Genomic DNA, 22087 nt, shown 5'->3' on the forward strand with positions numbered 1-22087 from the left:
TCACAGCAGCCTCTGAGCTAGCAGCATCAGTACGCGCAGCTGCAGGCACATTAATTCAGTTTTGGTTTTGGTTTTTTTGATTTCATTTTCACAAATTCCCATCTTCTTCAGATGTATGGGGAGGATTTTGTAAGACAGTCTTGCTTTAAATCTACCAGAATCGTGTTTGCGAAACAGGACCCATCATTGGGTGGAAGACAACGACTGAATATTCTTTTTTTTTTTAGGTTGAACTAAGGTTTCAAATTCAGAAAAAAAATTATTTGCATCATAAAGGTGGATTTCTCAGTTTTTTTTCCTGTTCTTTTTTTAAATTTTAATTAGCATTTTTTTGCATATTTTTTTTGTGAGTGGTATAATAGTGAAAGCATAAAAGGTTAATTTCTTATTCTGCTGAAGAGCGAACCTTTAAACCAACAGTGGTTCTAATTTTATCCTGAGCATAAAGACATGAACTGAAAAGCTTAGTTAAGAAAACCAGAGGTGTAACGCTCTGCCTGAATGTGAAGCTACAGGTATGATTCCTGTCGACTGTCTTATTATCTCACTTCTGATTGGTACAGTTGGGTAGTATAATAAGCTGACGCGTGCGTTGTGTGTCTCTGCAAGCCGTCAGCTATAAACAGCTCAGAATAAAACAAGAGTGTAGTTAACAATCAGCAGAGCTCCCTTGGTCCCATTCAACTGTTCTTATCCTGGTTAACCATATTTATGAAAGCCTCTTACACCCAGTTATGAGGGTGAAACAAGCTGCAAACACAAGTGACATAATAAAACCCTATAGTTGGAAACTGTTAGGAAAAGAATTGCCTCTTCAGCTTCTTGAAAACACAGACAAACATCCTATATATGTTCAATATTTATTCTGCTTTGCTTTCTGCCAGTGCCTAGAGGAAAAAAAAATTCCTTTTTTTGCAGCCAAGTACTCGGCTACGTTCAGTAGCTGCTTGCCAACCGTGTCCCTCTGCCATTAGTTGCTGAGCACATAGTGTAAAGTAGGTTTATCAGAGCTCTTTTACTGCCTGCTGTGGCTGGAAAGGGGTTAAAAAAAAAGAGTGGTGACTTTTTATAAAAGCTTTCTACGGCGTGAAAGCAAAAACAAACGGCTGAAAGAGGCTACAACGCATCGGGGAAAAGGGCGACTTGAGAGTCGGGTCGTAGTTCAGCGTGGGTTCGTTCTGCTTTTTTCTGCTGATGGATTGACGTTCAGCGAATGTTGACGACTTGGAATGGACGGCCAAGGACACGTGACCAGCAAAAACTCTTCACCGATGTCAGAAGAGAAGCTCTGTCACCAATCAGCTACAATTCAAGACGCAGCAGCGTTTAATTATTTAGGATTCTGCAGTGGAGCAAATAAAATATAAATACCTACATTGGGGTAAGTCATTTCTTAGCCCCAGTGCCTTCAGGTGCTACCAGCGGGCCTCACAGGAGGGTGGTGGAACACCAGCACCCCATTTTCAGACCTAGAGTTCTGTCTACCGACCACCCATTGGGGGAGACGTGTTTGGGGAGGGGAAGGTGAGGTATGAGGATCTACGCAGAAGGTAGGGCGAGTTGTGGGACGATGGGTTGGTGGGATGTGGTTTTCAGAGGTTGTGTTGCCTCGGGAGACGGCGCTAGACTCCCGTGCCGAAGTGTGTGTGTGAGATCAACATGTTTCCATAACCCTGCTCTGAACTAACCAGACACGACTGAATGGAAGTGAGAGAGAGAGAAAGACGGGAGGGAGAGTGGGGGGGCTCAGGAATAGAAAGCTCAGAATATAAGCTGTGGCTCAAGTAGTTGCCAGGGACAACGCCAGTCAGAAGCAGTTTTGGGCCTGGGGTATAATGTTGGGTGAGTCATAGCTGTGATAGAGATGTGGCGAGCGCCTTTAAAGTACTACCACTCAGGTGTTTAAAAAGGTTCCAGACGATAAAACCTTTAAAAAACCGCCTCGGCCCCCAGCGGGGGGGAGGGTTTGCGTCTGTGGTCAGCGGCTTCCAATAGCGGGTCTGATCTTCTTAAAGCCATCCAAGATGGCACACATCAACCTTGACAGCTGATGAAAAATTCATGAGCATGGTCAATACGTACGAGAGAACGCTTCCTTAGGGTTGGTCGTCTCCTCACCTGAGATCGGGGGTTAAAAGCGCTAAGTACACGTCCGGCGTCAAGTCAGCGCGGAGATGCTTGTAAGTACATCGGGTCTTGACATACGTAAGCGTGGAAATTCACGTTAAAGGTAATGCGACTCGTGAGCGAACGGGCAAAAACAAGGAAGACGAGATCGAGATGAGGAAAATAAAAAAATTGGAGAGAAAAGGAGGAAGTTAAGTACACAGAAGTTGCTTCGGCTTGTGATCAAGGCTCATGATTAAAATCTGTCCACAGGGCGGGCACGATTCGCCCACATGCTGTATATAGACCCGAACAGCTAATGTTTCAATTACAGCCGTTGCAAAAAGACAAGGCAGACAATGATTAAGCCAGCATCGAGTGGGGATTTAAGAATAACAGCCGGCTCCCTTCTCCCTTTTTCTCTCTCTCTCTCCCTCTCTCAGCGCTAGGAAGGTATAATTACTGGGGGCACAAATCATCATGTGCAGCAGCTGAATCACAGCCATTTGGAGGATGAAGCTCTTGTGCTACAAACAAGGGGGGGGGGAGAGAAAAAAAACACAAAACAAAAACATATGCAAACATGTTTGCTTGAATGTCAATGGCCTTCCCGTAACGAGAGAGCGAATTAGAAGCGAAATGAAAAGCAACTGGAAATTGCCGATGATCTTTTTAAGGTGAGCTTCAATCAGCGCCGCTATAAAAAAAAACAAAAAACGCAGGCTCGGGCTCGCAAGCCAACCGTGAATAGGGAACAACACCACACTACACTCTTCTCCCTACTCCCCACCCACCCACTCATGGGATTGTTGGCCATCAGTGATTGGGACATAATGGCGAAAGTCCATTGCTTCTTGACAAATTGGTCTCTAGCTAGAGGCTGCCAATCAATCCATCAAACGGGGGTAGTGCAGCGGAGAAATCAATAAGAGATAGCGTCGCTGGTCAATACAGACATAAAAAGCAGCCCCCAAGACCAAAACATGTTTTTTTCTTTCAGCGAAACGGTCAAGGTGATCTTTGAATATTGGAAGAAAAAAAAATGTTGTCAACCCTTTCTTGAAGTTTATTTCTGTGATTTCAGGCTGAGGTGAAGAGCACAACTTTTTACGATCCAAATGCGAGTGTGTGGGCAAGAAAAAAGTGTGTGTGATTGAAAACAGGCTTGTGAATGTGAACATTCATTCATTCTAGGAGCTATTACCAACCCAAGGACACACACTCTCTCAGTCAAATGCTGAGAGAGTGTACATTATAGTCGCAGCGTACAAATTGCACGGATAGCAACAGAGTGGGTCATGGTGAAAGGGTAAACGGAGGCTGGGTAAGAAAACAGAGTTGTACTATAGATTTATGGATTGTAGAGGAGGAACAAAACAATTAAAATAAAACTGGCACATGTCCAATGGATGGTCTTTTAAAAGGGAATCTGTTTTAATATTTGAATCTGTCTGTAGACGATACTATAGTCTTGGTATGGAGGCAGTCATCAGCCTGGCATTCTGCTGCACCAAGAGACCACAATAATATCAGAGGCAATCATCATTATCAAATATATTTTAAAACTTGATTTGCAACCCATTCAATTGTAAATACGTAGCGCCGTTAGCGCGATCAGAACAGGGAGAAAAAGGGCCTGAAAGGACGCCATCTCTGCTTGAGGCCGTTGAAAGCAAGCTGCTCCAAAACCCTTTTTTTTTTGGCAGACGTCAGGGAGGCTAGAAGACGGCTGCTCTGACAGACTGCCAAAAATACCAACAAAAAAAAATGGCCGCCTCAGCTCCATGGTGACCACCTCCATTGTTAGCCCAACGTGTGTTACAGTTGACGCTTAAGTGATTACGCTCGCGAGTTGGGGGTTAATAAAAGATAACGGATTAGCTTACGGGCAGCTACCGAGATTGTCATTATCGTGATTGCTCCTCAAGAGAGAGCCCCCGCCCAGGATGGCGCGGTCACATCAGGAACTTTTTCCTGCCAATATTGCACTACTGTTGAATCCAGGTTGGGAGCAATGGAGCAGCTCCCTCCTACCCCACCACCCCTGAAGAAATTGCTGTCTTGCTTCTCTGTGGATGGTTTAATAACCTGCACAGTAATGTCATTACCAAATTAGCAACTACTGTTTCCTCTGGGCATCTGTGTGCAATGAAGCTACGTTCCCCAATCCTGTGCGAGAAGTGCCGTTGTTTGGCAGCCGGCGCTGCAACAAAAGGTGACGCGTTGATATAAAAAAAACCAAGTGGATGGAAATAACCGTTGTGCTCCAGCCCATGAATGCCATAGCAATTAGGGAATAACAAAAAAAAAGAAAGGAAGAGGAAGAGAAACCAGGGAAGGCCAACGTTTGTCTGAGGTCTTTAAGGTAGAAATTATGTGCGCGCTTTTGTTTTAGGTAGATGCTTCTGAATTCTACCACCATGAGATTTGGGGGCTTTTGTGTTGACTTGTCATGGGAGGACTGGGGCGAAACATCTGCGGTGGTAATGATATCTTGGGGTGTTGGAGATGGAGAGAAATGGAAAGGGGAAAAATGTCGAAAACAACAGGGAGTAACAGAGAGATACCAGACGGCATCCTGTTGTTACAGACAAACAAAGGAGGGCATGAGACCGATAACCCATGTTTGAGATGAATATTGCACTGACAAGCAGCAGCAGCAACACTGTTAAGGTTGATGTAAGGTAAAACGGTCGCTCGCAACTCAATAGTCTTGGTAAGGAATTAGAAGGATTCATTTAATGGTGCAAAACCAGTCTGCCCATTGGTCAGGTCAGCCTCCCCACCACCACCACCATCATCATCATACCACCCGGCTGGTGTTTGGCTTTCTGGTCTGTGTCCATCTGCCTCCTCTCAGCTCCATATGACAGAGCAGCCATCAGGAGGATTCAGCGGGGGGGGGGGGGATGACAAAACTATTTCAACTCTCAGTCCCTCTAAAGTTTCAAACCAAAAAAGTGAAAATCGCTCCAATTTTTGGTTTCCACAACTTTCTTTTAGGAAACTTTGTCTTATTAAGAGTGTAGCCAAAACTTGATTAGTTGGTTGGTTGTACTAAATAACAGAAGCTATAATTTCACTACTATCAATTACATCCCGCTTCTAAACGGTGATGTATTGTAATTGTCAGTGTTTGTGTGTTCGTCCGTCAGTCCCTTAGTTAGTCCACCAAATATTTTTGTAACCGTTGCAGATAGTGAGACGACACCACATTACTCAGGCAGCAAAGGGGATGAAAATGAGGTGATGACCTTGACCTTGAGAAAACTAGGTCAAGGTAAATTTCAACTTTTGTACACTCATGAACCGGATAAGACAGAAAGACGAGGGAGAAGGCCAGTGTAAGACCATTGATCAAAGATACTGCTTTGATCTATGAAAAGCACTAGCTTTGATCTTTGATCAATGCAAGTAGGTCAGGGTGAAATTTTCAAATCAGGGGTGTCACGAGATGTTGCAGTCTGTGACTGCATTGGTTCTTGTTTATCACTGCTTTCATTTCTGCGGTGGAATTTGTATTGTTCATTCATAGAGGATTGTGTGACACTGTGAGCAGCTGTGATTGGTGGGGGACACACTTTCACCCCCCCCCTGAACACACATGTGATCAGGTAGGGGTAGTTGTTTACCTCTGACAAGGCAGTGATGTTTTCATCGATGCACTTTGTTTGTTTGCTGGTTGGTTGGTTTGTTTGGTAAGAGGATTACACAGAAATCACTAGACTGAAACGCGGTGAAAGGATGAGACTCATCACAGGGAAAAACCCAATCAAACTCTGGTGCAGATAAGGACAAAGGGCCAGATCCGGAATTTCTTTCACAACTTTTCCTTAGCATTGCATATTTTTTTCCTAATAACCTCTGCAAACTTTGACTTTCAATAATGGTCTGTGTTGAGATTGGTCCAGGCACGGATGAATGTTCAGGTTGCAAGCTTTTGGAAAAATGCAGAAAAATCTACTCCACCAAGTCTATGATATAAGTGCTTGTGTCGTTTTTAAACCCCCAAAAGGAGTTGGAGGCTTAACAAACAGATTCAGAGAAGGTGGTCCCAGGAAACCAAGTGGGAAGGAGTAAATCCATCCTCAGGCAAAGCCGGGAAACGAGGCGGTCTCTTTGGTGTTGTGGAGGATTCATGTCCGGAAGAAGCTCTTCATGTCACCTGATATAACTGTACTGTTGCCAGAAAAATGGTAGACGAGTGCAGACTAAAGTATAATTAGATCATTTTCTACTGATGTGACTGAACTTTGTATTTAAGGCTATTTAATAAGCTACCGCAGGTGTGAAACCAGTTGATCATAACATCCCATTGGGTTGTTCTTTACTGTTGCCTGTATTTCCACTCTCTCCCACAAGAGGAGGTCCTCAAGGTTCAATGTTAGGCCCCTGTCTGTTTTTACTACACACTCATTGATGGTACCCAAATTTTTAGTACTAGATGTGGATAAATGTATTTATTATTCACTTATCTCTAAAGGAGTAAAAAAAAAACCCCATAGGAGACAGAAAACTATGGTTAACCTCAACCGAAATATATCTTTACTGCCTTATCGTCTTATTTTTATCGTTTCTTCACTCGTTAACTTTTCTTTACTCACGGTTGCTCCATATGGAAATTGTAACACACGCCTTAGCTTCCTGTCATCAGGAACGACACGAGCGCTCTTGTGACGCATCCTATCATCAATTAGGATATCATGTAGACATACAACATCTGGTATGTTTTGTAGTCTCGTGATGTTGATGTATTTCTTTTGTGAGAAACGACAAGTTAGGTTGTGCATGTTTATCACTGACTTTATGGGACTATATGTCCTTGCAGATTGGGAATAAACAACTGTCATGTAAAATAAATTCCAATCAGGTGTCTGATTTTGTGTTTGAGATATTACTGCATGAATCCTGAATTGTGTGGGAGTCACCAGCTGAATCTCAGACAAACACTCATTGGCAATTTAGAGCCAAGCTGCTACATACTAGACCTGCTGCAAGTCATTTTTATTGTTTTGTAACACTTTGGCCAAAATAAATGCAAATACTGACTCACTCATCAATTATTCATGTATACTAATCTCCCGCACACTCACAAACAATAGCAGGTTTTTTTGTTCTAGACAGGCAAACTGACTGTTTTACACCTCCAGTTCATCTTGCAAAATATAGAAGCCAAGCTACAGCTTAATCCAGTCTTATTGTTTTATCTGTGTGCACATCGGCGCACACAAAAATAAAAAAGGACTTATGTATGAAGCGAGCATTGAGAGATCTCAGCGTCCGGGACTGGGTAAGTTTCCAAAAACATGCAGCGTGTCGCTTTGAAAAGAATGAGAGGGACCAGATTGGTTTAAATGTTAGAATCATGTCTCCTGCAGATCAAGAAAAAAAAAAAAAAGTAAATTCTTTTCTAGCTCCTCCATCTCGATGACTGATGTGTGCATAGGCGTCTACGAGAAGAGACGCACATTCATGCAAATACGCATCGACTGCTGAGAGACAAAGGCAGAAAAGAGAATATGAGATGAGTAATAAATGTTATTGCTTACCTCGCTGTTGAAAAGCAGTCTACCAAAGAGCTGCCGGCCCTCCTCCAAGCCTCCTTCTAAGTACACAGCACCTGGTAAAAAAAAACAACAAAAAAAAACGAGAGAAACAAGCGAATAAGGATGAATAAAATCTAGATTTCAATCGGCAACGCGATCAAACTCGAGCATTTGAGGGGAAATATTTTCTATAACGGGTGAAACCTGCGTGACATTCCACCAGGGCATTGCTGGTCGACAATTTTTCAAGTAATTCTGAGGCAATTCTAGACTTCTCTGCTAATGGAAAACTTAAAATTAACTCCGCAATGAGTTATAATTGCTTTATTAAAAGTAGGGGTGCATTTTTATTGCTTTATTTTGGCAGAGAAATGACCTGAGGGGTTTATGTGCAGAGCCACCTCCTCCTTGACAGAGAGGAGGAGGAGGAAGAGGAAGAGGAAGAGGAGGAAGGGAAGGCTGAATCACCACACATTGAAACAGATCTGGTCAAGGTCACATAAACATCAATTCAACAACTCCACATTCAGAGTGGCAGCATGAGCCCGTGTCATGCTTTGGTATGAATAGGCCTGGAAAAAAAACATGGACGATCTGCCATAGACTTCCTGCTGGAACATTCATTCTCTAAGAGTGTGTACAAAATCTGTCACACACACACACACACACACGAACAAAAGACAACGGACAAAGAAAAGGAATTCAATAGAGCAATGGCCCCAAATTGCAAGAGAGAGAGAGATGCTGTCACAGCTGGCAAAGATGACAAGTATCTCAAATTTCTCTCGATGAGAATCACATGCAGCACATCCAAGTCAGCTCGTTTGCACAAGTCGACTCCTCTTTGTGCGTTTTTTTGTGTTGTTTTGCTCCTCTATTGTTTCAACTTAAATCAGCGGAACTATCATGGTTGTCTTTAAGCTCTGTACAACTTCGTACCATCACACTTAGCGTGGCTCATTCAATTTAGAAAGCAATAACCACCTGGCAAATTGGGTATACAATCGTGCAGTGGTTTTTATTATGTGCATAAATGAGCCAGTGGAAATGGGGCGCGGTGCGGTTGCAAGACTAAATGTGCAAACTGCTTTCATGGGCGACATCAAAAAACATATGAGGGATTCATCATCTGGGGAGGGAAACTGCTTTCAGATGGCTAACAGGCCATTTACACACACACACACACACACACACACACACACACACACACACACACACACACACACACACACACAAACAAACAATGAAGATGCAGCCTACATAACTGAAACCATAAAAAGAAAAAATACAAACAAACCCACCTAGCACAAAGGCAAATAAATGCACACCCACTCTATCTGCCTTTCATGCCCTTTACTTCTAAACAGAGTGGGAAATTACTACCAGCCATTGCCCAAATGTTCGTAAAATTTGATTAAGCCTGACAACTTTGTCTCACCCCAGGAGCCACTTTGGCAAGTGACAGCCTCTCATTGATTTGGAAGCCCTCTCCTATTATAAAAAAAGCTAGTTGAGTGGTAGAATAATGGAAGGAGCCTGTGAGTTTGGAAGGCACCATTCCATGTGGTTTGTGAGCAAATCAAAAATCAAACTACATCCATAAATCTCTCCACCCCCTTGAAGTTGTCGACGTACAGTACGCCGCCAAACCTCTTACAGATGTGCAGCGGCGAAGGAAAGACTCTGTAATCTCTCTGAGGAAGACCGCAGGCGCTTGAGATGGAAGCCTATCTTCACAGGACGTTTCCCACCATGCATCAGAACCGATATTTGTGGTTTCTTCAGAATGTGAACCTCGGTTTTGGAGCAGATGTTTCCTCTAGAGACCAGCTGTGGAAGGAGAAGCCATCCCTTGGCGGACCAAATTTTAAAGTCTTTCAACTGATGCTACCAGGGGGAAGGGTGGGTTGCCGGTGTAGAAAGTGGTTTTCTCCATGTTTTGATGACATAGCAGATTTTGTAAAGTTCCAAATGAAGCCCTCAAAGTCATTGAAAGCAGTTTTGAAACTTCTTTTTTCCAGGAAGGTGTAAGCTGATGAAGATGTTGGAGGATGTTAAGGGGGGGAGGTAAGAAAGACCAAGAGAGCCTCGAGAGATTTATAAAAGTATTAAAAATCTCAAAGCAACACCTTTGGTGTCAATCAAAGCGCTCGTGTGAACCGAGATTTCGCCGTTAATTCCGACGAAAACACTCTTGACAAGGCAGCTGTCCGTGCAAAAAAGCGTGCCCCAAGCAATCCCATCAATCGCACAACTTGCCACAATCATTAAACATAGATCTGTGCTTCCCAGCACACCCAGCCATCAGGCTGCACAACTTGCAGATTACACTCTGAACACACACGATGTACAAAGATGCCCCAGCCAACTCAACTGGTAATTTGCATACTGGAGAGAGAGAGAGAGAGCTCAGAGGAGAGCTGCTGCTTCTTCGTTAAAAAAAAAAAGGTGGTTCAGGCATCTGGTTGGGACGCCTTAGGGGAATTTGTGTTTTAAGAGAGTGTGTAAACTTCTAACTGATTGGAAAACCCACGATAGACCAGGAACTCACTGCGATTAAGCATCTTATCTAGTCGGGAAACACCAACAGATCCCTTAGAAAGACTGAAAGGAGTTGTTGGGGATTGGGACATCTGGAGAACCCCGTTTACCTCGACGCTAACAGGTCGATGGATGGGTAGATGGAGGGATGTCTGGTATTAAACTGTCTATCTTCTTTTCCTTTCTTCTTTTCCCTTCAGGGGTCACCACAGTGAATCAGTGTCCTCCATCTACCCCTGTCTTCTGCATCCTCTTCTCTCACACCAACTACCTTCATGTCCTCTTTCACTACATCCATAAACCTCCTCTTTGGTCTTCCTCTAGGTCTCCTGCCTGGCAGTTCAAAACTCAGCATCCTTCTACCAATATATTCACTATCTCTCCTCTGGACATGTCCAAACCATCTCAGTCTGGCCTCTCTGACTTTATCTCCAGAACCTCTAACATGTGCTGTCCCTCTTATGTACTCATTCCTGATCCTATCCATCCTGGTCACTCCGAGAGAGAACCTCAGCATCTTCATCTCTGCTACCTCCAGCTCTGTCTCCTGTCTTTTCCTCAGTGACACTGTCTCTAGACCAAACAACATCACTGGTCTCACCACAGTTTTGTACACCTTTCCTTTCATTTTAGCTGAAACTCTTCTATCACACCTGACACTTTCCTCCACCCGTTCCATCCTGCATGTCTGTTCTTCACCTCTTTTCCACACTCTCCATTGCTCTGGACTGTTGACCCCAAGTACTTAAAATCCTCCACCGTCTTGATCTTTTTCTTTAATATAGGTCCTGTTAAATAATTTTACTCCAGGCCCCGGAGTCTGTGGAAAAAACCCAGGAAGAGAAACGCCCTGACAACGGAAAGATAAAGCAATGCAAAAGTCGGACTTCATCACTGCTACTTCATGTTTGTTTGGTTTCTCTGTGGTTTAATAAGCGTGGGCGTTTCTCTGACTTTGAACTGGACCCACAGTCTAATGGAACTCAACTATAAACTGACAAATTACCCAACTCCGCTGTGGAATTCTGATAAAGGTCGGAGAGAACAAACTCGCAAGGAAAGTTTTCATGCAGTGCCGCGTAGAGAATATCAGTCAGGGCCAAAGACAGCCGGCCGTTAATGAATCTCCACATCTGTCACGAGTCGAATTCAGACGGCCACGCCGACTGTACGGCGTTATGTTTAGGAATAGAATTCCAATGTCTGTGGGCTTTCAGTGACCAATAAAACCCAGAGTCAGGGGCATATGAAACAGCAGCAGCTGACAGTCACATTAATAACCTAGAATGAATTATTCAAAAACGCTCAGGCTCTAATCCATCAAATAATATATTAAGCCGCTCCCTTCTCAGTTCGACGGGGGCTGGAGCAGCAGACGGACAAAGAAAGCTACGCATTAAAGGTTAAAAAAAATAAAAAATAAAAATAAAAGTAGCAAACAGGGAAAAATAGAAAAGAAATAGAACTTGAATAAAAAGTGACAAAGGCAGACTTGTGTGCATTGTAACATCAAACATCTTAGGTTTCAAAATGAGGATTGGTGTGTGTGTGTGTGTGGGGGGGGGTGAAACAAAAAAAAAAGAAAAAGGAAACCAACTCCACTGACGCAATTAACAAAGGGAGCAGCACTCGCTCAATGAATACACCGGCTGCATTGTGTATGAATCTGATATTCAGCAAGTGAGAGATAATCCTTTCTCTGCGTTCTTTTAATAGGAAGAGCTTAGAGAGGGTCCTCACAAAGGTTCACCATCTGTATCCCCCATGGCTGCTGGCAGCGTATAATCCACAGATCAACTGTACAAGGAAATTAGGGCCATAAAAAAAATAAAAAAACAGAGTGGGACCTCTTTTCTTCTTTGCTCCATTCTTTTTCAAACAGTTTTTTTTTTGGTTGAGAGGGAAGCGACGTGGCTTATCAGCGAGACCTGAGAGGGGAAACGGGAGGGCAACAGGCGTTCCATGAATAAGCGGAGGGAGAAAGTGGTTTTTCTGAAGAGAGAAAGGAGGGGGGTGGGGGGAGTGTACAGGCCAAAAGAGCCCAAATGAGAATGGCCCACTCCTGCAGAAGTTAATGACAGCGGATCAGGGAAAAAAAAGCAAGATTTTCATTCAACACTTTGAATTATTCAGGGTTGCAGGGCAGCGATTTGCATTGCAGATGCCTTTGCTTTTCATTCCTCCACTGCCGCTTCCATTTCTTTTTCTTTTCCTCCCTCTCTCCGGTTCTCTTTGGCTCTCTGTCATAAATGAGAGACTGGCCCTGCCTTAGGGTTGGGGGGGTCCATGGAGAGCAACTTTTGTCCATACATAGCAGAAGATTATCTCCCGTTTTCCAACAAAGCTCGGGTTCAACGGTCACCGCGGTGAAGAAACAAATAAATCACAGGTCAGGAAACATCGCGCGGTACGCCGGTAAAGCTATCTTTCTCGTTGGGGGGGGGGGCGCTCAGGGAAAATATTACGGGTATGTCAAATTCCATCACGCCTTTTCAGAAAAACGGAGACGTTTGAATTCTACGGTCGTGCAGAAGGAAGGAAATACAAAAAAAGAATTTAGAAAAATGTTGATGTGGCGCCCGCCGTTGGAAAAGTGTTGGTTTGACATCTCTGTCAGACAGAGAGGACAGCGTGAGGATGAGATGACAGCGTATGCCCCCCCCCCCCGCCATCTCACACACACACACACACATACACACACACACACACACACACACCTACCATCCTGCTGCTTGCGTGAGCGATCAAGGTTCGTACTGTAAGGAGAAGAATTCTCTGTGTGTTGAAGGAGTTGGGTGGGTGGTTGGGCGAGGGAGGGGTGGTGGTGGTGGTGGTGGATGGGGGGGCAAAGAGGAGATGACAGAGTGACAGGATGACTCATCATCTGCGTGGCACATCTTTCACCTAATAACACCCAAATTCGAGATCACAGGAGGGAAAAAAAAAAAAGAAGAAGAAGAAGAAGCGAACACAAAGAGAGGAGTAAGTCGGTGACGGGAGCGGGGGGAGACAGACCGACGGGGGGGGGGGGGGGCGTTTGAGCTAAAAAAAAACCTGAAATGAAGACGACAAAAGTCTCAAAAGAAGAGGCAACTTCAGACGCCGCTCTGCATACCAGTGACTTTTTGGATTCTTAAATCCGTGTGTGTGTGTGTGTGTGTGTGTGTGTGTGTGTGTGTGTGTGTGTGTGTGTGTGTGTGTGTGTGTGTTTGCGGTGATGAATCTAAATCCCATCACAACAGGATGCTCCCTGACAGGTTCGCTCGTCGTTCTTTATTCGTCGCTTTTATTACGTTCAAAATTTAAGGGGAAGTGAAAAAGAGAGGCGATCCCCTCCCCCCCCCACTCCCGCTGACTCGCTCGGGGCGGCGATGAGGCGGCGGCGACAGCCACGGGACGGAATAGATTACGACTCGTGTCTCAGCTGATAATGAACCCGTAACAAGAACTAGACCCCCGAGGGGCCAAACAGGGGGGAGGCCCCCGCGGTGCCAGTCAGCACTTTCAACCCATCATCGCGTGTTGCTGTTTTTGGGTAGGTGGGGGGGAAAGAGAGAGAAGTGGAGATTTTTTTTAAAAGCCACAGCTTTCTGTATCTACCATCAGGGGTGTGTGTGTGGGGGGGGGGCGGATGTGGCTCGACCGGTTCAATCGAGATGGCGATAAGACGAGGAAAAAGCCGCCGACGTCGCAGCTCTCCAGGAGCGAGGGCTCGGCTTAGCGGCCGCCCGTGGGGGCCGGGTGGAGAGAGAAGGGGAGAGAGAGTTTTCACGTGTAGTGGCGTTCGAGGCTAGTGTGTGTGTGTGTGTGTGTGTGTGTGTGTTTGGTGCGGTGGAAGAGGGCAAGACTCCAGGGATTGACCATCAAGCCGGGGGTCAGACCACATCTCCAGAGATCAATGAGGAGCTGTGATGTTTCCAGGGACTGGAGGGAGATATAAACACATATATTCCACCTAATTCACAGATTAAATGTATGAACCCGCCTACTTTATGTGTGGATTTTCTTGTTTTTTGCAAAACCACAGACAATATCTGGTTTCTCTATATGTAAATCTATCCTGTTTAGGAATAAATTTACATATTTAATTCACTCAAAATGCTGTTGGTCTTTGTCGTCGTTCTGCAGAGTGGTCAGCCGTCAGGTTTTATCTCGGTCTCACCGATCAGAGCCTCGAAGCAGTTGGCCATAGCGTGTCTGAGGTCCGACTCCCGGCACAGATCGGGTCCGTGAGCGTAAAGCATAAAGCGATCCAGCTCCAGTTTCTGTAAAAAAAAGAAAGAAAGAAGACAAACACATTCATATCAGTGCACCGCCACGGACACCTCAGTAATAGCCTCTTGAAAAAGTAATAGAATTTTTTGGTGTTGCACACTTTCACAGGCTCTCTGTGGAAAACAAGGTAAAAAAAAAAAAAGGGGGGGGGGGCAAAGAACTCAAGGGAAATAAAAAAAGATTGCCTGCCATCACTGGAAAAGGTTCTACTTCATGGCGCTGACAGATGTGCTCATGTGTTGTCCAGCTGTGGCGTGATGCACTAAGCTGGCACAGGAGGAAAATGTTCACAAGTGTGCATGAAATGACGCACACACACACACACACACTCACACACACACACACACACACACACAGATAATCCCTGGATAAATTGTAAAACAGCACAGTGCTGACCTTCATTCTGTCTGAGAAGCAGAGTGAACTACTTTTATAATACCACACATTAGTCCGAGCCGCACCGCGACACCAACGGAACTACATTGTCATCAAATTAACACGCATGTAATATCACAATACTGTACCAACGTTCAACGTCCTATTTATCCTATGGCACTAGCTGACCTCACATTTACCTGTGTGTGTGCGTGTGTGTGTGTGTTACACACACAGATACGTCAAAACGTACGCGGGTCATTGTGTATTAATGAATAAACTCTATTCAGCAGTGCTGCACAGTGAACCGGACTCAATGTGGTTGATTTCAGACTCTGGTAGTAGAGATGAGATAATTATTTATTTACCCCAAGGACAGAAAATGTACACCAACATAGAGCACAAATGTATAATTCAAGAATGTGTAATATCAAGGTAAGAATGGTCGGGATAGAAGACTGTCCTGACTGACAGCGGGATTAAATATATAGAATATACAGGATTTTCCGCACTATAAAACGCACCTAAAAGCCTTTAATTTGTGCGCCTTATAATCCAGTGTGCCTTATAGTGTGGAAAATACTGTAAATAGAAAATATAAAGAAAAAAGGCAGGAAGAGGAGGATGCAGCAGGCAAAGTACAAATGGAACATCCAAAGCTGTTTAAATCAATCCACTGGACTTTAAGGAAGTTTCTCCTCTTGTCCAAAAGGCTTCTTCAGTTCTCGTGGTGGTCCCAGTTTATTAACCCCGTGGGGTGTGGTCAGTGCAGTACAGTGGATTGATTTCAACAGCTTTGGATAACCATGTCATGAATACAGTATTTTCCGCACTATAAGGAGCACTGGACTATAAGGTGCACTGGACTATAAGGAGCACTGGACTATAAGGTGCACTGGACTATAAGGAGCACTGGACTATAAGGTGCACTGGACCATAAGGTGCACTGGACCATAAAGTGCACTGGACTATAAGGCGCACTGGACTATAAGGTGCACTGGACTATAAGGCGCACTGGACTATAAGGTGCACTGGACTATAAGACGCACTGGACCATAAGGTGCACCTTCAATGAATGGCCTATTTCAAAACTTTTTTCATAAATAAGGCGCACTGGATTATAAGGCACACTGTCGGTTTTTGAGAAAATTAAAGGCTTTTAGGTGCGCCTTATAGTGCAGAAAATACTGTAACTGAGAACCTACACAGACATCATACAAAAGGAACGAGAAAAAGAACAAGATTGAAGAGCTTAGCTCGCGTTTTTTTGGCAAATAAATGTCGTTAAGGTGTGAGATTGTGGGTCAGTGAAACTTTCGGCAACTATTTCTGGAAGCCAAAGTCAAAACTAGCTCTGACTTGTACTGGCAGCGCGGCACAGAAGAATACCCAGCAAAAAAAAAAAAAAAAAAAAAAACCAGTCAGGGTGCTATTTAATTACGGCTGCTAACTGTCGGTGGTATCCCACCCCCTGTGATTGCACACACACACACACAAATTAAATCACAATACATAAATACTCCAAACTCAGAGGGGAAACCGTTCTGACTTTCAAGCCTAGCAAGTGAAGTGGCTGATTGTGCCGTCGCTTTCGCTAACAGATATTTTTTTTGAAAGATAATTGCGAGTGTTCTCGAGCAGACGGCTTTAGAGGAGCCTGGTAAACAACTTGGCATCGTGGAAACCCTGTATCACACTCGCTTTACCGAAAGCGGCAAATTGAAACAAGCCCAAAGCTAGCTGCACAGCACTAATGCAGATTCAGGCGGCTGCATCTTTGTATTCAGCGGGGAGCGACATGAAAGATTGAAGTTTTTAATTGCTTTCTCCACATCACGGGACGATTATTGTTTGTGTTCTTTTTGCAAAATGCGCCAGGCAGTGAGGCTCGGCTGTTGGATGCTGCCAGCTAGAGAGAGAAGGAGGGAAGCAAAAGGGGAAGGGGGGCCCCGGCGATAACACGAGTGTTTCACCGAGGACCACCAGGGGCCTTTGGGGGGCCTCGTCTAAGTCCTCCAAAACAATAACCTTTTAACTTCAATTACAAACCTACAGAGGCAAAGAAAGGTTAGGGATGGCAGGAAGACAGAATTGCTCTCCCCCCTCCCAGTATCCCCTTAAGAGGCAAAACCAGAAGAGCCAGAAACACAACAATACCCCCCCTGCCTCAAACACTTGTAGCTGATTTTACCTGCAGAATGAGGTAGCGAGCTTACCTTGGCGAGCATGGCTAAGTGCTGGTTCTGCACGATGGCTGTTCTGTAGGTTGCCAGGCCTCCCTCCTCCAAACTGGGGAAAAGGTAGTACAAGTGGACACTGTGGAAAAAAGAAGAGTTCAGAAGTCCATTTTAGTCGGAAGACATTCCATATTTTTTTTTAGCGTCTTCATCTTCAAAGTTTGGGTTGGTCAAACTTCCTCTGCATTTTTACTGTTATTTTGTGAGCATCACAAAAATCTACTGGAAGAAATTCTTCTGGGGCCTCATTATGGGAAAAAAAAATCCCAACCGCTTGTCCTATTTTAAGTTAAAGTTTCAAAGGTAGGGTTTTTCCTTCCTATTACAGAGATGATTCCTAAAACTTGTGCCCCCCCCCCATCTTCATTGTTATGCCGGCTCCTGCAAACAGTGGTGCCTCTGCTTCCTGTGTGGTTTTTGAACGGAGGTTTCAATTTACGATCATCAGGATTTCAAACCTCATCAGGATGATTCTGTCACCATTAATTTAATTTCCTTATAAAGGAGAGAACTTTCCTTAATACAGTAAAGAAATAAGAATAATATGTTTCAGCCATATCATTAGAACTACCTGCTCGATACTGCGTATGGGTCTTCATACGATTTGAACATACCTTATGTGAGTACTTGTAATTCAGGCGTAAAAGTCGTTTGGGGAAACTATTTTCTAAAAGTGCAACAAATCAACGGGAAGTGACCGTTAAAAAAGACAAGAATAAATCTGAAGATTCTGTAAAAGCATCAACCATCAACCAAACAAACGAAGCATCCAACAAAATCTGCAGGTTTAGACGATTCATCAAGATTCCAAACGCTTCAGATGCATAAACTTTAAGGAGAAAACGCTCACTAAATGCATCACATCTTCATTGAGAGGGGCCATCACAACAAGATAGTCAATGCTATTAATTCTCAATTGTTAGTGGTGATAATGTTTTGTCACTGTATATTTGCGCAAACAACCAAAGTCGTAAAAGTCATCCTGAAATAAGTTAAAATCGGAACTCGGTCTTCTAAGTTTGCGTAATGAGGCCCCAGAGATGAACAAAAATAAGAATTTGCTTAGATATAAGTAAGTTAATTAAGTTAAAAAGTAACTTTGATGTTTACTTTATGCTGCCTTTTTCTCCACATTCACCATTTTTTCCCTCCAACACCACCTAATTAATTTTTCAAACACTTCCAGCCTTTTGCAGGTCCAACACTGGAACCCAGAGATGACCGAATACGCTTCAGCAGTTCCACAGCTGGGTTCCAGGCGAGCAAGTTCCATTTTCATTACGGTCCAGCATCTCCCTAACCGCAGCGTATCATTTGATTTCATTTGAATTAGAACAGGCCATTGAATTCAGTCATTTCTAATCAATGAAAAGGGAGGAAAGCAGGTGGCGTTCTGTTTTTTCCAAATTCACGCGAGGTCTATTTGTCAGGGTGTGGTGATCTTAGTGTGAAAACAAAGCACTTGGAATTAAGAAAAAAAACATTTAGCATAATGAAAAATAATTAGACGTGAGACAGTCGTTTTGCTGGCAGAAGTGTCAGTCAGTGAGGCCAGCGAACGCAGCGACGCAACACTTCACAGGTACACAAGAGGTTTGGACCCCAGTTAATAATCATAAACAGCTTGGATTATAAATTATAAAGAAGTCTTTAAAAAGAATCCTCATTATACAGCGAACTATCGACCCCGCTAATCGTGACGTAAATCATGTCTCACGTGCTCCTCGTATGTTCTACAGCTTTTCAAAACGTCATGTCAACAAAAATAGAAAAGTGAATGGGAAAATAAAATCAAACATAGTAAATAAGTAATAAATTATAATAATAAATAAAAAATAAGAAGAAAATAAAGCAAAAATACAAAAAAACACAAGTGATTTAAAATCAAATCAAATAAATAATACTAAATAATAAATTAAATTAAAAAAATACAAAAAGACAAGTGATTTAAAACAAAATCAAATTAAAAATAAATGATAAATACAAAAAATAATTAATAAATAATAAATACTTTTTTTTAAAATGCAACAAGAGTGATTTAAAGCTTCGATTATTACGTCTTTAAAAAATGTACCTGACCCGCTGGAATGGAACTTGTACTTCTTAAAAAAGAAAGATCACAAATATTGTAATTAGACTTAAGTATTTTACATCATCTACTTATCCTGTGAGCCCCCCTCCCCGCCCAATCCCTCCTCTGTTGGCTGCTAACTCCCTGTGTTGGACTTATTCAAATGTGGCCAATATTCTGTTGGCTGGACAGGAGATAGCCTCTGAGGGCAGCGCACCCTGGAGGCGCACGAGGCACTCGGTCGGATCTGCTCCCCATTTAACTGGACAAGAAGCTAATAAATAATTCAGAGGGCCAGAGTGTAGGCCGAGCGTGTCTCGTCATACACTACACAACAATCAAAGACGGGAGGCAAGGGGAGGAAGATGGGGAAACGGGGGTGCTGGGGGGGTACCCACGGTAACAGAGGCTAACCACCTTCTTTGTATAGCGTTCCGGCTGCATAAGGAGCTGAAGCAGCGTCCTGTGTAACCCAGTGTCAGTTCCATTAAGGTTTAATCCTGCTCCTGAATGTTCACTGTTGTGGAAGCGTTAGCTTTGAGGGTTACGAATTACATTTTAGGTAGTAGAAAGTCGAGCTGTCGGGAAAATGGAATTCAGATAAATAAAAAAGAATGTGTGTTTATAGAAGTATTGAAAGCTGGAGCCTTTCTTCTTTCTTTTGTTTGTATTTTTCCTCTCTGGTATTATCCGTACTGTAGATTGTGTGGCCACTTCCTCGCTAGATAGCGTGTGAGATTACTGATAGCTGCATATAATTAGCACTGCGCTTCGGTAAGTGCCGGGCAGCGGTGTTGGCACTCACTGGGGGGGGGGAGTCAATAACACAGTCAGCTATTTGAGACAGCTATTCAAGACAGCTAATTACAAGCTGTCATGCAGAATTTCAGGCCCTTAAAAAGGGGGTAAGGCAGGAGGAGGGGGGGGTGGCATTACCAATTACTAGTAAATCACTTTTCTTGAATGAATGGAAAGCATTAAAAAGGGGGGCACGGTTATGACAGACAAAGCAAAGACGACGAGGTAGGAGAGCGGCGCCACGGTCTCCTTCGGTTAGCATCCGCGTCCGTCAAAAGATGCGACGGCGTCTTCTCACCTAGTGAGGAACTCGACAACGGCGTCGCCCAGAAACTCCAGTCGCTCGTTGTGATTGATCCTAAGGGGTGGGAGGAAGAGGAAAAGATGGGGGGGGGGTGAAGACAGATGTAACATCAAGACAGATATAGGTACGGACTTTCTTGCAATAACAGCAGCTAACGTTTCCATAATAAGCGGACGCCGCCCCTTAAAATTAGCTCATTTCACACACACACAAACACACACACACACACACCCCTCCCAAGGCGTCCCTTCCGTTCGCAGTTGAAGTTAATTTTCCTGTCAGCGGTGCCTCCTGCGTGAATTAATCACAAAGAATCATCCCTTTGATTGCTCCCGCGGTCGAGCGATACCGCGGTCAGATACCGCAGCCCGCAGGCAGGCCTTACCTGGAGGGAGACGGGTCGTCCTGCCCCAGACGTGACATGATGTTAATCAGGGTGTTGATTCCTGCAAACATACCCCAGGGGGGGGGGGTGGAGGTGAGTGAGAGGGAAAGAACAGATCGAGAGGTGAAGATGACAAGACGACGCACCTTTCTTCCTCATGTACATGTGATGGACTTTCCTGTCTCCGTATTTGGGCTGGCGGATGCCACAGTTGGAAAGGGAGTTCCGGGCGTGATCGGGATTCATGCCAAAGTTGAGGTGATGACTGGGGTGAGTCATGGCGAGCTGGAGGAGAGGGGGGACGAGAATATGAAAGTGAGCTACGCACTTCTCTGGAGTCCAGACATACAAACAAAAAGGTAATAACCGTAGCTGTCTGGAATGCAATTCATCAGATTGTGATATATATCATCTGAGTTATTTGCACATAGATGAATGTTGCTGATACTCATAGAACAGTATAAAAGATTATTTCTGTGCATGTAGGTCTATCGATGTGAATATTTGCTGCAACAAATGATAAAAACTCCCATTTTTGTCCACATTTGTGCAAAAAAAAAAGATTGATTCTGATAGAAGTTACATATTCTAAGAGACAGACACTTCTCACACATTTCAACCTGACAGCTCGGCTCTATTCAGTCACGACAGTTTCAAGGAGACATGCCCAAAATTAGTGTCGCCAATTCAGGATCCAAGCGCATGTGAAATACTGGTCATAAAGTGTCCTTCCGTCCCCGATGCGAGGTTCAATAATTACCAAGAATAAAGTTGTCACAGTGAAGTAGAACGACGATCTTTTTGATGAAGAATCTTATTAAAATAAGATTATTATTACCTCTGTCAAGTATTATTTTTCCTTTATTTGTTTATCAGAAGTGTAAAGGAAGTAACGCCGAACAGATTCCCATCAGAATTGATGAATGGATGAGTTTTAGCTCAAAAAACACCTCCTTAGATCTCGGTACGGATCTGGATAAAGGAATTTTTTCACCACTGTCTTATAAATTGCAAAATAATGTTTTTTGGGGTATATTTCTTGATATTTTTCCTTAATTATGCCAAAAGTACTAAAGCAATTTCTGCAAACCTTTAAGGAAGGTGAGATATGACAGCTAGACATAGATTGTTCAGTCTCGATTGAGGCACACAATCTTTAGAGTCTTTCTAGCCAGCTAGCTAACGGTGGGTGAATCATACTGTACTAACCTTTGCCCCACGAGTCCATCGAGTCAAAGCAGACATTGGTATAAATGTTTTTAAAATGTCCCTTAAAGTGTTGTTGAGATACTTGGTTCTCATCAATAGGCCAAACCACCAGAAAACACACTATTGACCCCCAACAGGTCCATAGTCTTGGGGTAGAACCCTTTGATGACCCAGGATTCCTGCAGTTGGGTTGGCAGCGCCAACTGGTCAACTGTAGACATCCCAGTTGCTCCAGCTTTT

The 22087-nt window shown here is 43.8% G+C and overlaps 1 protein-coding gene across 2 annotated transcripts in view; it reads right to left on the minus strand.

Moving 5' to 3' along the window:
* drosha (drosha ribonuclease III) overlaps positions 1-22087 on the minus strand; it is a 76005-nt gene that overhangs the window by 25873 nt on the left and 28045 nt on the right. For both annotated transcript variants that reach the window (XM_068343772.1, XM_068343773.1), the window contains exons 18-23: positions 20785-20923; positions 20639-20699; positions 20248-20307; positions 17060-17159; positions 14356-14458; positions 7656-7726 (exon numbers count right to left, since the gene is read on the minus strand). In XM_068343772.1, coding sequence (XP_068199873.1) covers positions 7656-7726; positions 14356-14458; positions 17060-17159; positions 20248-20307; positions 20639-20699; positions 20785-20923 — 534 coding nt within the window. The remainder of the gene's footprint in view (positions 1-7655; positions 7727-14355; positions 14459-17059; positions 17160-20247; positions 20308-20638; positions 20700-20784; positions 20924-22087) is intronic.

This window comes from Antennarius striatus, chromosome 20 (genome assembly GCF_040054535.1).
Source record: "Antennarius striatus isolate MH-2024 chromosome 20, ASM4005453v1, whole genome shotgun sequence".
In the NCBI taxonomy this organism is placed as follows: Eukaryota; Metazoa; Chordata; class Actinopteri; order Lophiiformes; family Antennariidae; genus Antennarius; species Antennarius striatus.